The sequence below is a fragment of the Heterodontus francisci genome, chromosome 8, assembly GCF_036365525.1.
Source record: "Heterodontus francisci isolate sHetFra1 chromosome 8, sHetFra1.hap1, whole genome shotgun sequence".
Classification (NCBI taxonomy): Eukaryota; Metazoa; Chordata; class Chondrichthyes; order Heterodontiformes; family Heterodontidae; genus Heterodontus; species Heterodontus francisci.
In genome coordinates, this window is record NC_090378.1 from 122,407,264 (window position 1) to 122,425,125 (window position 17,862).

Below are 17,862 nucleotides of genomic sequence, written 5' to 3' on the forward strand. Positions count from 1 at the left end.
TATAATAATGGACACACGGTCCCACCTCCTGGACTGACACATCCCACAGTTATATATAATATATAATAATGGACACAGAGTCTCACCTTCTGGACTGACACATCCCACAGTTATATATAATACATAATAATGGACACACAGTCTCAACTCCTGTACTGACACATCCCACAGCTATATATAATATATAATAGTGGACACACAGTCCCACCTCCTGTATACTGACACATCCCACAGTTATATATAATACATAATAATGGACACACAGTCCCACCTCCTGGACTGACACATCCCACAGTTATATGTAATATATAATAATGGACACACAGTCTCACCTCCTGCACTGACACATCCCACAGTTATATATAATATATAATAATGGACACACAGTCCCACCGCCTGTTCTGACACATCCCACAGATATATATAATAAAGAATAATGGACTCACAGTCCCACCTCCTGCACTGACACATCCCACAGTTATATATAATATATAATAATGGACACACTGACCCACCTCCTGTCCTGACACATCCCACAGTTATATATAATATATAATAATGGACACACAGTCCCACCTCCTGTACTGACACATCCCACAGATATATATAATAAAAAACAATGGACTCACAGTCCCACCTCCTGCACTGACACATCCCACAGTTATATATAATATATAATAATGGACACACTGACCCACCTCCTGTCCTGACACATCCCACAGTTATATACAATATATAATAATGGACACACAGTCCCACCTCCTGGACTGACAAGTCCCACAGTTATATACAATATATAATAATGGACACACAGTCCCACCTCCTGGACTGACACATCCCACAGTTATATGTAATATATAATAATGGACACACGGTCCCACCTCCTGTACTGACACATCCCACAGCTATATATAATATATAATAATGGACACACAGTCCCACCTCCTGTATACTGACACATCCCACAGTTATATATAATATATAATAATGGACACACAGTCCCACCTCCTGGACTGACACATCCCACAGTTATATATAATATATAATAATGGACACACAGTCCCACCTCCTGGACTGACACATCCCACAGTTATATATAATATATAATAATGGACACACAGTCCCACCTCCTGGACTGACACATCCCACAGTTATATATAATATATAATAATGGACACGCAGTCTCACCTCCTGCACTGACACATCCCACAGTTATATGTAATATATAATAATGGACACACGGTCCCACCTCCTGCACTGACACATCCCACAGGTATATATAATATATAATAATGGACACGCAGTCTCACCTCCTGTACTGACACATCCCACAGTTATATGTAATATATAATAATGGACACACGGTCCCACCTCCTGCACTGACACATCCCACAGTTATATATAATATATAATAATGGACACACAGTCCCACCTCCTGTAGTGACACATCCCACATTTATATATAATATATAATAATGGACACACGGTCCCACCTCCTGTACTGACACATCCCACAGTTATATATAATATATAATAATGGACACACAGTCCCACCTCCTGGGCTGACACATCCCACAGTTATATGTAATATATAATAATGGGCACACAGTCCCACCTCCTGTACTGACACGTCCCACATTTATATATAATATATAATAAAGGACACACAGTCCCACCTCCTGGACTGACACATCCCACAGTTAGATGTAATATATAATAATGGGCACACAGTCCCACCTCCTGTACTGACACATCCCACAGTTATATATAATATATAATAATGGACACACAGTCCCACCTCCTGTACTGACACATCCCACATTTATATATAATATATAATAAAGGACACACAGTCCCACCTCCTGGACTGACACATCCCACAGTTATATATAATATATAATAATGGACACACGGTCCCACCTCCTGTACTGACACATCCCACATTTATATATAATATATAATAAAGGACACACAGTCCCACCTCCTGGACTAACACGTCCCACAGTTATATATAATATATAATAGTGGACACACAGTCCCACCTCCTGTATACTGACACTTCCCACAGTGATATATAATACATAATAATGGACACACAGTCCCACCTCCTGGACTGACACATCCCACAGTTATATGTAATATATAATAATGGACACACATTCCCACCTCCTGTACTGACACATCCCACAGTTATATACAATATAAAATAATGGACACACAGTCCCACCTCCCGCACTGACACATCCCACAGTTATATATAATATATAATAATGGACACACGGTCCCACCTCCTGCACTGACACATCCCACAGTTATATATAATATATAATAATGGACACACGGTCCCACCTCCTGCACTGACACATCCCACAGTTATATATAATATATAATAATGGACACACAGTCTCACCTTCTGGACTGACACATCCCACAGTTATATATAATACATAATAATGGACACACAGTCTCACCTCCTGTACTGACACATCCCACAGCTATATATAATATATAATAATGGACACACAGTCCCACCTCCTGTATACTGACACATCCCACAGTTATATATAATATATAATAATGGACACACAGTCCCACCTCCTGTACTGACACATCCCACAGATATATATAATAAAAAACAATGGACTCACAGTCCCACCTCCTGTACTGACACATCCCACAGTTATATACAATATATAATAATGGACACACAGTCCCACCTCCTGGACTGACACGTCCCACAGTTATATACAATATAAAATAATGGACACACAGTCCCACCTCCTGGACTGACACATCCCACAGTTATATATAATATATAATAATGGACACACGGTCCCACCTCCTGCACTGACACATCCCACAGTTATATATAATATATAATAATGGACACACAGTCTCACCTTCTGGACTGACACATCCCACAGTTATATATAATACATAATAATGGACACACAGTCCCACCTCCTGCACTGACACATCCCACAGTTATATATAATATATAATAATGGACACACGGTCCCACCTCCTGCACTGACACATCCCACAGTTATATATAATATATAATAATGGACACACAGTCTCACCTTCTGGACTGACACATCCCACAGTTATATATAATACATAATAATGGACACACAGTCTCACCTCCTGTACTGACACATCCCACAGCTATATATGATATATAATAATGGACACACAGTCCCACCTCCTGTATACTGACACATCCCACAGTTATATATAATATATAATAATGGACACACAGTCCCACCTCCTGTACTGACACATCCCACAGATATATATAATAAAAAACAATGGACTCACAGTCCCACCTCCTGTACTGACACATCCCACAGTTATATATAATATATAATAATGGACACACAGTCCCACCTCCTGGACTGACACGTCCCACAGTTATATACAATATATAATAATGGACACACAGTCCCACCCCCTGGACTGACACATCCCACAGTTATATATAATATATAATAATGGACACACAGTCCCACCTCCTGGACTGACACGTCCCACAGTTATATACAATATATAATAATGGACACACAGTCCCACCCCCTGGACTGACACATCCGACAGTTATATATAATATATAATAATGGACACACAGTCCCACCTCCTGGACTGACACATCCCACAGTTATATATAATATATAATAATGGACTCACAGTCCCACCTCCTGCACTGACACATCCCACAGTTATATATAATATATAATAATGGACACACTGACCCACCTCCTGTCCTGACACATCCCACAGTTATATATAATATATAATAATGGACACACAGTCCCACCTCCTGTACTGACACATCCCACAGATATATATAATAAAAAACAATGGACTCACAGTCCCACCTCCTGTACTGACACATCCCACAGTTATATACAATATATAATAATGGACACACAGTCCCACCTCCTGGACTGACACGTCCCACAGTTATATACAATATATAATAATGGACACACAGTCCCACCTCCTGGACTGACACATCCCACAGTTATATGTAATATATAATAATGGACACACGGTCCCACCTCCTGTACTGACACATCCCACAGCTATATATAATATATAATAATGGACACACAGTCCCACCTCCTGTATACTGACACATCCCACAGTTATATATAATATATAATAATGGACACACAGTCCCACCTCCTGGACTGACACATCCCACAGTTATATATAATATATAATAATGGACACACAGTCCCACCTCCTGGACTGACACATCCCACAGTTATATATAATATATAATAATGGACACACAGTCCCACCTCCTGGACTGACACATCCCACAGTTATATATAATATATAATAATGGACACGCAGTCTCACCTCCTGCACTGACACATCCCACAGTTATATGTAATATATAATAATGGACACACGGTCCCACCTCCTGCACTGACACATCCCACAGGTATATATAATATATAATAATGGACACGCAGTCTCACCTCCTGTACTGACACATCCCACAGTTATATGTAATATATAATAATGGACACACGGTCCCACCTCCTGCACTGACACATCCCACAGTTATATATAATATTTAATAATGGACACACAGTCCCACCTCCTGTAGTGACACATCCCACATTTATATATAATATATAATAATGGACACACGGTCCCACCTCCTGTACTGACACATCCTACAGTTATATATAAAATATAATAATGGACACACAGTCCCACCTCCTGGACTGACACATCCCACAGTTATATGTAATATATAATAATGGGCACACAGTCCCACCTCCTGTACTGACACGTCCCACATTTATATATAATATATAATGAAGGACACACAGTCACACCTCCTGGACTGACACATCCCACAGTTATATGTAATATATAATAATGGGCACACAGTCCCACCTCCTGCACTGACATGTCCCACATTTATATATAATATATAATAAAGGACACACAGTCCCACCTCCTGGACTGACACATCCCACAGTTATATATAATATATAATAATGGACACACGGTCCCACCTCCTGTACTGACACATCCCACATTTATATATAATATATAATAAAGGACACACTGTCCCACCTCCTGGACTGACACGTCCCACAGTTATATACAATATAAAATAATGGACACACGGTCCCACCTCCTGGACTGACACATCCCACAGTTATATATAATATATAATAATGGACACACGGTCCCACCTCCTGGACTGACACATCCCACAGTTATATATAATATATAATAATGGACACAGAGTCTCACCTTCTGGACTGACACATCCCACAGTTATATATAATACATAATAATGGACACACAGTCTCAACTCCTGTACTGACACATCCCACAGCTATATATAATATATAATAGTGGACACACAGTCCCACCTCCTGTATACTGACACATCCCACAGTTATATATAATACATAATAATGGACACACAGTCCCACCTCCTGGACTGACACATCCCACAGTTATATGTAATATATAATAATGGACACACAGTCTCACCTCCTGCACTGACACATCCCACAGTTATATATAATATATAATAATGGACACACAGTCCCACCGCCTGTTCTGACACATCCCACAGATATATATAATAAAGAATAATGGACTCACAGTCCCACCTCCTGCACTGACACATCCCACAGTTATATATAATATATAATAATGGACACACTGACCCACCTCCTGTCCTGACACATCCCACAGTTATATATAATATATAATAATGGACACACAGTCCCACCTCCTGTACTGACACATCCCACAGATATATATAATAAAAAACAATGGACTCACAGTCCCACCTCCTGCACTGACACATCCCACAGTTATATATAATATATAATAATGGACACACTGACCCACCTCCTGTCCTGACACATCCCACAGTTATATACAATATATAATAATGGACACACAGTCCCACCTCCTGGACTGACAAGTCCCACAGTTATATACAATATATAATAATGGACACACAGTCCCACCTCCTGGACTGACACATCCCACAGTTATATGTAATATATAATAATGGACACACGGTCCCACCTCCTGTACTGACACATCCCACAGCTATATATAATATATAATAATGGACACACAGTCCCACCTCCTGTATACTGACACATCCCACAGTTATATATAATATATAATAATGGACACACAGTCCCACCTCCTGGACTGACACATCCCACAGTTATATATAATATATAATAATGGACACACAGTCCCACCTCCTGGACTGACACATCCCACAGTTATATATAATATATAATAATGGACACACAGTCCCACCTCCTGGACTGACACATCCCACAGTTATATATAATATATAATAATGGACACGCAGTCTCACCTCCTGCACTGACACATCCCACAGTTATATGTAATATATAATAATGGACACACGGTCCCACCTCCTGCACTGACACATCCCACAGGTATATATAATATATAATAATGGACACGCAGTCTCACCTCCTGTACTGACACATCCCACAGTTATATGTAATATATAATAATGGACACACGGTCCCACCTCCTGCACTGACACATCCCACAGTTATATATAATATATAATAATGGACACACAGTCCCACCTCCTGTAGTGACACATCCCACATTTATATATAATATATAATAATGGACACACGGTCCCACCTCCTGTACTGACACATCCCACAGTTATATATAATATATAATAATGGACACACAGTCCCACCTCCTGGGCTGACACATCCCACAGTTATATGTAATATATAATAATGGGCACACAGTCCCACCTCCTGTACTGACACGTCCCACATTTATATATAATATATAATAAAGGACACACAGTCCCACCTCCTGGACTGACACATCCCACAGTTAGATGTAATATATAATAATGGGCACACAGTCCCACCTCCTGTACTGACACATCCCACAGTTATATATAATATATAATAATGGACACACAGTCCCACCTCCTGTACTGACACATCCCACATTTATATATAATATATAATAAAGGACACACAGTCCCACCTCCTGGACTGACACATCCCACAGTTATATATAATATATAATAATGGACACACGGTCCCACCTCCTGTACTGACACATCCCACATTTATATATAATATATAATAAAGGACACACAGTCCCACCTCCTGGACTAACACGTCCCACAGTTATATATAATATATAATAGTGGACACACAGTCCCACCTCCTGTATACTGACACTTCCCACAGTGATATATAATACATAATAATGGACACACAGTCCCACCTCCTGGACTGACACATCCCACAGTTATATGTAATATATAATAATGGACACACATTCCCACCTCCTGTACTGACACATCCCACAGTTATATACAATATAAAATAATGGACACACAGTCCCACCTCCCGCACTGACACATCCCACAGTTATATATAATATATAATAATGGACACACGGTCCCACCTCCTGCACTGACACATCCCACAGTTATATATAATATATAATAATGGACACACGGTCCCACCTCCTGCACTGACACATCCCACAGTTATATATAATATATAATAATGGACACACAGTCTCACCTTCTGGACTGACACATCCCACAGTTATATATAATACATAATAATGGACACACAGTCTCACCTCCTGTACTGACACATCCCACAGCTATATATAATATATAATAATGGACACACAGTCCCACCTCCTGTATACTGACACATCCCACAGTTATATATAATATATAATAATGGACACACAGTCCCACCTCCTGTACTGACACATCCCACAGATATATATAATAAAAAACAATGGACTCACAGTCCCACCTCCTGTACTGACACATCCCACAGTTATATACAATATATAATAATGGACACACAGTCCCACCTCCTGGACTGACACGTCCCACAGTTATATACAATATAAAATAATGGACACACAGTCCCACCTCCTGGACTGACACATCCCACAGTTATATATAATATATAATAATGGACACACGGTCCCACCTCCTGCACTGACACATCCCACAGTTATATATAATATATAATAATGGACACACAGTCTCACCTTCTGGACTGACACATCCCACAGTTATATATAATACATAATAATGGACACACAGTCCCACCTCCTGCACTGACACATCCCACAGTTATATATAATATATAATAATGGACACACGGTCCCACCTCCTGCACTGACACATCCCACAGTTATATATAATATATAATAATGGACACACAGTCTCACCTTCTGGACTGACACATCCCACAGTTATATATAATACATAATAATGGACACACAGTCTCACCTCCTGTACTGACACATCCCACAGCTATATATGATATATAATAATGGACACACAGTCCCACCTCCTGTATACTGACACATCCCACAGTTATATATAATATATAATAATGGACACACAGTCCCACCTCCTGTACTGACACATCCCACAGATATATATAATAAAAAACAATGGACTCACAGTCCCACCTCCTGTACTGACACATCCCACAGTTATATATAATATATAATAATGGACACACAGTCCCACCTCCTGGACTGACACGTCCCACAGTTATATACAATATATAATAATGGACACACAGTCCCACCCCCTGGACTGACACATCCCACAGTTATATATAATATATAATAATGGACACACAGTCCCACCTCCTGGACTGACACGTCCCACAGTTATATACAATATATAATAATGGACACACAGTCCCACCCCCTGGACTGACACATCCGACAGTTATATATAATATATAATAATGGACACACAGTCCCACCTCCTGGACTGACACATCCCACAGTTATATATAATATATAATAATGGACACACAGTCCCACCTCCTGTACTGACACATCCCACAGATATATATAATAAAAAACAATGGACTCACAGTCCCACCTCCTGTACTGACACATCCCACAGTTATATGTAATATATAATAATGGACACACGGTCCCACCTCCTGTACTGACACATCCCACAGCTATATATAATATATAATAATGGACACACAGTCCCACCTCCTGTATACTGACACATCCCACAGTTATATATAATATATAATAATGGACACACAGTCCCACCTCCTGGACTGACACATCCCACAGTTATATATAATATATAATAATGGACACACAGTCCCACCTCCTGGACTGACACATCCCACAGTTATATATAATATATAATAATGGACACACAGTCCCACCTCCTGGACTGACACATCCCACAGTTATATATAATATATAATAATGGACACGCAGTCTCACCTCCTGCACTGACGCATCCCACAGTTATATGTAATATATAATAATGGACACACGGTCCCACCTCCTGCACTGACACATCCCACAGGTATATATAATATATAATAATGGACACGCAGTCTCACCTCCTCTACTGACACATCCCACAGTTATATGTAATATATAATAATGGACACACGGTCCCACCTCCTGCACTGACACATCCCACAGTTATATAGAATATATAATAATGGACACACAGTCCCACCTCCTGTCGTGACACATCCCACATTTATATATAATATATAATAATGGACACACGGTCCCACCTCCTGTACTGACACATCCCACAGTTATATATAATATATAATAATGGACACACAGTCCCACCTCTTGGACTGACACATCCCACAGTTATATGTAATATATAATAATGGGCACACAGTCCCACCTCCTGTACTGACATGTCCCACATTTATATATAATATATAATAATGGACACACAGTCCCACCTCCTGGACTGACACATCCCACAGTTATATGTAATATATAATAATGGGCACACAGTCCCACCTCCTGTACTGACACGTCCCACATTTATATATATCATATATAATAAAGGACACACAGTCCCACCTCCTGGACTGACACATCCCACAGTTATATATAATATATAATAATGGACACACGGTCCCACCTCCTGTACTGACTCATCCCACATTTATATATAATATATAATAAAGGACACACAGTCCCACCTCCTGGACTGACACGTCCCACAGTTATATACAATATAAAATAATGGACACACAGTCCCACCTCCTGGACTGACACATCCCACAGTTATATATAATATATAATAATGGACACACAGTCTCACCTTCTGGACTGACACATCCCACAGTTATATATAATATATAATAATGGACACACAGTCCCACCTCCTGGACTGACACATCCCACAGTTATATATAATATATAATAATGGACACACAGTCCCACCTCCTGTACTGACACATCCCACAGCTATATATAATATATAATAGTGGACACACAGTCCCACCTCCTGTATACTGACACTTCCCACAGTGATATATAATACATAATAATGGACACACAGTCCCACCTCCTGGACTGACACATCCCACAGTTATATGTAATATATAATAATGGACACACAGTCCCACCTCCTGTACTGACACGTCCCACAGTTATATACAATATAAAATAATGGACACACAGTCCCACCTCCTGGACTGACACATCCCACAGTTATATATAATATATAATAATGGACACACGGTCCCACCTCCTGCACTGACACATCCCACAGTTATATATAATATATAATAATGGACACACAGTCTCACCTTCTGGACTGACACATCCCACAGTTATATATAATACATAATAATGGACACACAGTCTCACCTCCTGTACTGACACATCCCACAGCTATATATAATATATAATAATGGACACACAGTCCCACCTCCTGTATACTGACACATCCCACAGTTATATATAATATATAATAATGGACACACAGTCTCACCTCCTGTACTGACACATCCCACAGCTATATATAATATATAATAATGGACACACAGTCCCACCTCCTGCATACTGACACATCCCACAGTTATATATAATATATAATAATGGACACACAGTCCCACCTCCTGGACTGACACATCCCACAGTTATATATAATATATAATAATGGACACACAGTCTCACCTCCTGGACTGACACATCCCACAGTTATATATAATATATAATAATGGACACACAGTCCCACCTCCTGGACTGACACATCCCACAGTTATATATAATATATAATAATGGACACACAGTCCCACCTCCTGGACTGACACGTCCCACAGTTATATATAATATATAATAATGGACACACGCTCCCACCTCCTGAACTGACACATCCCACAGTTATATATCATATAAAATAATGGACACACAGTCCCACCTCCTGGACTGACACATCCCACAGTTATATATCATATAAAATAATGGACACACAGTCCCACCTCCTGGACTGACACATGCCACAGTTATATATAATATATAATGATGGACACACAGTCCCACCTCCTGGACTGACACATCCCACAGTTATATATAATATATAATGATGGACACACATTCCCACCTCCTGGACTGACACATCCCACAGTTATATATAATATAAAATAATGGACACACAGTCCCACCTCCTGGACTGACACATGCCACAGTTATATATAATATATAATGATGGACACACAGTCCCACCTCCTGGACTGACACATCCCACAGTTATATATAATATATAATAATGGACACACAGTCCCACCTCCTGGACTGACACATCCCACAGTTATATATCATATAAAATAATGGACACACAGTCCCACCTCCTGGACTGACACATCCCACAGTTATATATAATATATAACAATGGACACACAATCCCACCTCCTGGACTGACACATCCCACAGTTATATATAATATATAATAATGGACACACAGTCCCACCTCCTGGACTGACACATCCCACAGTTGTATATAATATATAATAATGGACACACAGTCCCACCTCCTGGACTGACACATCTCACAGTTATATATAATATATAATAATGGACACACAGTCCCACCTCCTGTACTGACACGTCCCACAGTTATATATAATATATAATAATGGACACACGGTCCCACCTCCTGAACTGACACATCCCACAGTTATATATGTAATATAATTAATGAAGAACGTAAACTGATCAAATTAAACCATGACATTATGTTCACTGTCCACTACACCCCCCTGCCCCTGTGGTGCCCACTGCTCATTGAAGGCTTAAGTTGTTCCTCGAACACTCCATGTGCACTTATGAAGAGATGCTGAAAATGTTTTCATTGAATTGGGATTCCAACTCTCCCGAGCACTGCTGCATGCAGCTTAGACACAGCAAGACACAGAAACAGTGAGAGGCAGAGTGTGAGAGAGATACAGACCAAGGGAGAGACAGAATGAGTGAGAGAAGGTGGGAGAGGGACAGGGAGATATGCGTCGAGGCACAGAGACATGCACGCAGACATTGAGAGAGAGACAGAAGGAAAGAGACACATCCACACACACACAACGGGAGACACGCAGGCAATGAGAGACAAATACAGACTTTGAAAAACAATGATAGAATTATAGAATGGTTACAGCACAGAAGAAGGCCATTCAGGCCATCATTTCTGTGCTGGATCTCTGAAAGAGCAATTCACCTCGTGACACTCCGGCACCTTCTCCCCGTCATCCTGCATATCCTTCCTTTTAGGAGAATAATCCAATTCCCTTTTGAATGCATCAATTGAACCTGCCTCCACCACACTCTCAGGCAGTGCATTCCAGATCCGAACTACTCGCTGTGTGAAAAAGTTTCTCCTCATGTCACCATTGCATCTTTTGCCAATTACCTTACATCTGTGCCGTCTGGTTCTCGATCCTTCCACCAATGGTAATAGTTTCTCCCTATCTACTCTGTCCAGAGCCCTAATGATTTTGAATACCCCTATCAAATCCCCTCTCAACCTTCTCATCTCCAAGGAAACAGTCCCAGCTTCTCCAATTTATCCACATAACTATCCCTGGACCGATTCTTGTGAATCCTTTCTGCACCCTCTCTAATGCCTTCACTTCCTTCCTAAATTGTGGCACCCAGAACTGGACACAGTCCTCCAGTTGAGGCTGAACTAGTGTTTTATACAAATTTAACATAACCTCCTTGCTCTTGTACTCTGTGCCCCTATTAATAAAGCCCAGGATACTGTATGCTTTATTAACCTCTCTCTCAACCTGTCCTGCCACCTTCAATGACTTCCGCACATATACACTTAGGTCCCTATGCTCCTGTACCCCCTTTAGAATTATACCCTTTATTTTATATTGTCTCTCCGCATTCTCTCTACCACATCACCCTTCTCTGCATTTAAATTTCATCTGCCACTTGTCAGCCCATTCCACCAACCCGTCCGTATCCTTTTGAAGTTCTACACTATCTTCCTCACAGTTCACAATACTTCCAAGTTTTGTATCTTCTGCAAATTTTGAAATTGTGCCCTGCACACCAAGGTTTAGGTCATTAATATATATTAGGAAAAGCAAGGATCCCAACACTGATCCCTGAGGAACTCCACTACAATCCTTCCTCCAGCCTGAAAAACATCCATTAACTACTCTCTTTTTCCTGTCAGTCAGCCAATTTTGTATCCATGTTGCTACTGTCCCTTTTATTCCATGAGCTATAACTTTGCTCACCAGTCTGTTGTGTGGCACTGTGTCAAACACCTTTTGAAAGTCCATGTACACAACATCAACAGCAACAACATTGCCCTCATCAACTCTCTCTGTTACCTCATCAAAAACTCCAACAAGTTAGTTAAACATGATTTGCCCTGAACAAATCATTGCTGGCTTTCCTTAACTAACTTGCACTTGTCCATGTGACTATTAATCTTGTCCCGAATTATTCTTTCTAGAAGTTTCCCCACCACTGAGGTTAAACTGACTGGCTTGACATTGCTGGGCTTATCTTTACACCCTTTTTTTGAACAAGGGTGTCACATTTACAATTCTCCAATTCTCTGCCACCATCCCTGAGTTTAACGAAGACTGTAAAATTATGGCCAGTGGCTCTGCAATTTCCACTCTCACTCCCTCAGTATCTCATCCGGTCCTGGTGTTTAATCCACTTTAAGTACAGACAGCCTATCCAATAACTCCTCTTTATCAATTTTAAACCCATCTGGTGTCTGAATTACCTTCTCTTTCACTATGACCTGTGCAGCATCTTCTCCCTTGATAAAGACAGATGGAAAGTATTCATTTCATACCTCAGCCATGCTCCTACCTCCATGTGTAAATCCCCTTTTTGGTCCCTAATCGCCCCACTACTCCTTTTACCACTCTTTTACTATATACATGCCGATACAAGACTATTAGATCCACTATTGTATTAGCTGCCAGTCTCTTTTCATACTCTCTCTTTTCTTCCCTTTGCCTTTTAAATTCCCCTCTGAGCCTTCTACATTCAGCCTAGTTCTCGATTGTAGGGGGAGGTGATGGTGTAGTGGTAATGTCACTTGACCAGTAATCCAGAGGCCAAGGCTAATTTTTTTTTTAGAGATACAGCATTGAAACAGGCCCTTCGGCCCACCGAGTCTGTGCCGACCATCAACCACCCATTTATACTAATCCTACACTAATTCCATATTCCTACCACATCCTCACCTGTACCCAAATTTCCCTACCACCTACCTATACTAGGGGCAATTGCTAATGGCCAATTTACCTATCAATCTGCAAGTCTTTGGCATGTTTGAGGAAACCGGAGCACCCGGAGGAAACCCACGCAGACACAGAGAGAACTTGCAAACTCCACACAGGCAGTACCCAGAATTGAACCCGGGTCGCTGGAGCTGTGAGGCTGCGGTGCTAACCACTGCGCCACTGTGCCGTTCTGGGGACATGTGTTTGAATCCCACCATGGCAGATAGTGAAATTTGAATTCAATTAATAAATCTGGAATTAAAAGCTGGTGGAATGGTGACCATGAAACCATTGTCGATTGTTGTAAAAACCCATCTGGTTCACTAATGTCCTTCAGGGAAGGAAATCTGCAGGCCTTACCTGGTCTGGCCTTCATGTGACTCCAGACCCACAGCAATGTGGTTGACTCTTAAATGCCTTCAGTGGGCAATTAGGGATGGGCAATAAATGCTGGCCTAGCCAGTGACGCCCATATCCCATGATCAAATAACAAAAGAAAATCCACCTGACATTTATCATAAGCAGACTTTTTCTTCTTTATCTTAACCTCTGTCTCTTTTGTCATCCAGGGAGCTCTGGATTTGTTTGCCCCACGTTTCCCCTTCGTGGAAATACACCTTGGTTTTGCCCGAACTATCTCTTCTTTAAAAGCAGCCCATTGTTCAGTTACAGTTCTCCAATTTATCTGGGTCAGATCCATTCTTACCCGAAGAGAGAGAGAGACACAGGGGCACACACCGGGAAGTAAACACAGAGAGAGACACACACAAATACAGACGGAGAGACAGACACACACACAGAGGCACACACCGAGAAGGAAACACAGAGAGAGACACACACACAAATACAGACAGAGAGAGGCACACACAGGGAAGGAAACACAGAGAGAGACACACACACAAATACAGACAGAGAGAGACACACACACAGAGGCACACACAGGGAAGGAAACACAGAGAGAGAGAAAGAGAGACACACACACACACATACACACACAAATACAGACAGAGAGAGACACACACACAGAGGCACACACAGGGAAGGAAACACAGAGAGAGACACACACACAAATACAGACGGAGAGACAGACACACACACAGAGGCACACACCGGGAAGTAAACACAGAGAGAGACACACACACAAATACAGACGGAGAGACAGACACACACACAGAGGCACACACCGAGAAAGAAACACAGAGAGAGACACACACACAAATACAGACAGAGAGAGACACACACACAGAGGCACACACCGAGAAGGAAACACAGAGAGAGACACACACACAAATACAGACAGAGAGAGACACACACACAGAGGCACACACCGAGAAGGAAACACAGAGAGAGACACACACACAAATACAGACAGAGAGACAGACACACACACAGAGGCACACACAGGGAAGGAAACACAGAGAGAGAGAAAGAGAGACACACACACACACACAAATACAGACAGAGAGAGAGAGACACAGTGACAGTGAAAGACAGAGAGAGTGTGAGAGTGAGTGAGTGAAACACAGAGCAGAGGATATTGTACAGCCCCTGCACTGGAAGCTGTCAGTGTGGTTAACGTTTGGTAAAGGAACCAAGCTCAGACTGAGTAAGTAAACCTCAATCCTCCGTTACTAATCCTTTAAATACTGAAACATTCTAAAACACAAATGCTGAATAGTGGAAGGTGTTAGTAAGGAGCTGCAGTCAATGAAATGGTTCATTGAAGAGCACTGTGTATAACAGGGTGCCCAGCTGTATTTCTTTAGTTACATTCCCCCTTTAACCAACAAGATATAAGTAACCAACTTTTACCGAGTGTGTAGAGGAGATCTGGACGTTTGCAGACTGTGGTCACATTCCTGCTCCATGGAGTGAAATCCCTCACTAGACTCCTGCCAGTCTCAGTGTGAGCTCTGGGTCTCTGTCACAGTCTCTGATATAACTGATCTCAGCACCAGCACAGTGAGACACCGAGGTCCCACCTCCCCCAGCTTTAACTCTGTTCTGTCCACTCCCTGCTTATCTCTTGTCAAAGTTCTGATGACAAACAGTGACAGCAGGGCTCCCAATCCAGTGGCTTCAGTGTTCCAGGGTTTTGGGGAGACTCTCAGTTGCTTTCTCTTTGGGTGAAGTTCAGGCCAAAATTTATCTCTGAACCGACATTGCTAAAAATGCTCATTTACCTCATTGCTGTTTGTGGGATCTTGCTGTGCACAAATTGTCTGCCACATTTCCTACATTCCAACAGTGACTGCTCTTTAAACAAGTCCTTCATTGTCTGTAAATGACTTTGGGAGGTCCTGAGGTGTGAAATACTCGATATAAATACAAGTCTTTCTTTTCTTTTTATTAACCGGGAGCTCCCACAATACCCTGTTGATTAAAGCTGAACCCAGCAGAAAATCCACAGAAAACTGACTAATGTTTGTCTGATTTGTCTGTGTGTTTATTAGACATGACTGAGCAGATAGCAAGAGTTTCAGCAGCAACAAAGGTGTTACTCTAGTGCCCCTCCCACTTTCCCCATCGACTTACAAAATACTTACGGGGAAAGGGCTCAGCACCTGCCATCGACTGGTTAAATGTCACCCCTCTAGACTACAGGTCTCCCACAATCTGCTCTCCATCTCTCTCCTGAAGGCACTATCTCTGGCTGGGTCACAGCTCCACCCTCCCCAAGTGGCCTCATTCCTCAAAGTGTGAGCCAGGAGGTTGAGAATGGCAGGCTATTCGACTGTGAGGTGTTAGTGTTGTCTCAGTGGGTAACACTCTCACTTCTGAGTCAGAATGTTGTGGCTTCAGGTCCCACTCCAGAGACTGGAGCACATAATCCAGGCTGACACTGCAGTGCAGTATTGAGGGAGTGCTGCACTGTCAGAGGTGCTGTCTTTCAGTTGAGACAAACTGACGTCTGCCCTCTCAGGTGGATGTAAAGGATCCCACTGCACTATTAGAAGAGCAGGGGAATTCTCCTCGGTGTCCTGGACAATGTTTATCATTCAACCAACATCATTGAAAATCAGATTATCTGCTCAGTATCACTCAGCTGTCTGGGATCTTACTGTGAACAGTTGGCTGTAAAATACTTGAAGATATGCTGAGGTGGTGACAGGCGCTATAGAAATGCAAGTCTTTCTTTGAGGTTGGAGGCTCCTGATCCTGACCCTCGCCCATTGTCCGCACACTCTCACCTTCCAGGGGTCATGGGATCATTCGGAGCAGTGACCCTGCCTGACCCCAGTGCACT

The 17,862-nt window shown here is 41.5% G+C and overlaps 1 gene segment (V, D, J or C); it reads left to right on the forward strand.

Annotated features, from left to right (window-relative positions):
- Positions 1-17,862, forward strand: part of LOC137373127 (Ig kappa chain V region Mem5-like) — an 86,936-nt gene that overhangs the window by 65,746 nt on the left and 3,328 nt on the right. Inside the window, 1 exon segment of the V gene segment in view lies at positions 16,189-16,221. Coding sequence covers positions 16,189-16,221 — 33 coding nt within the window.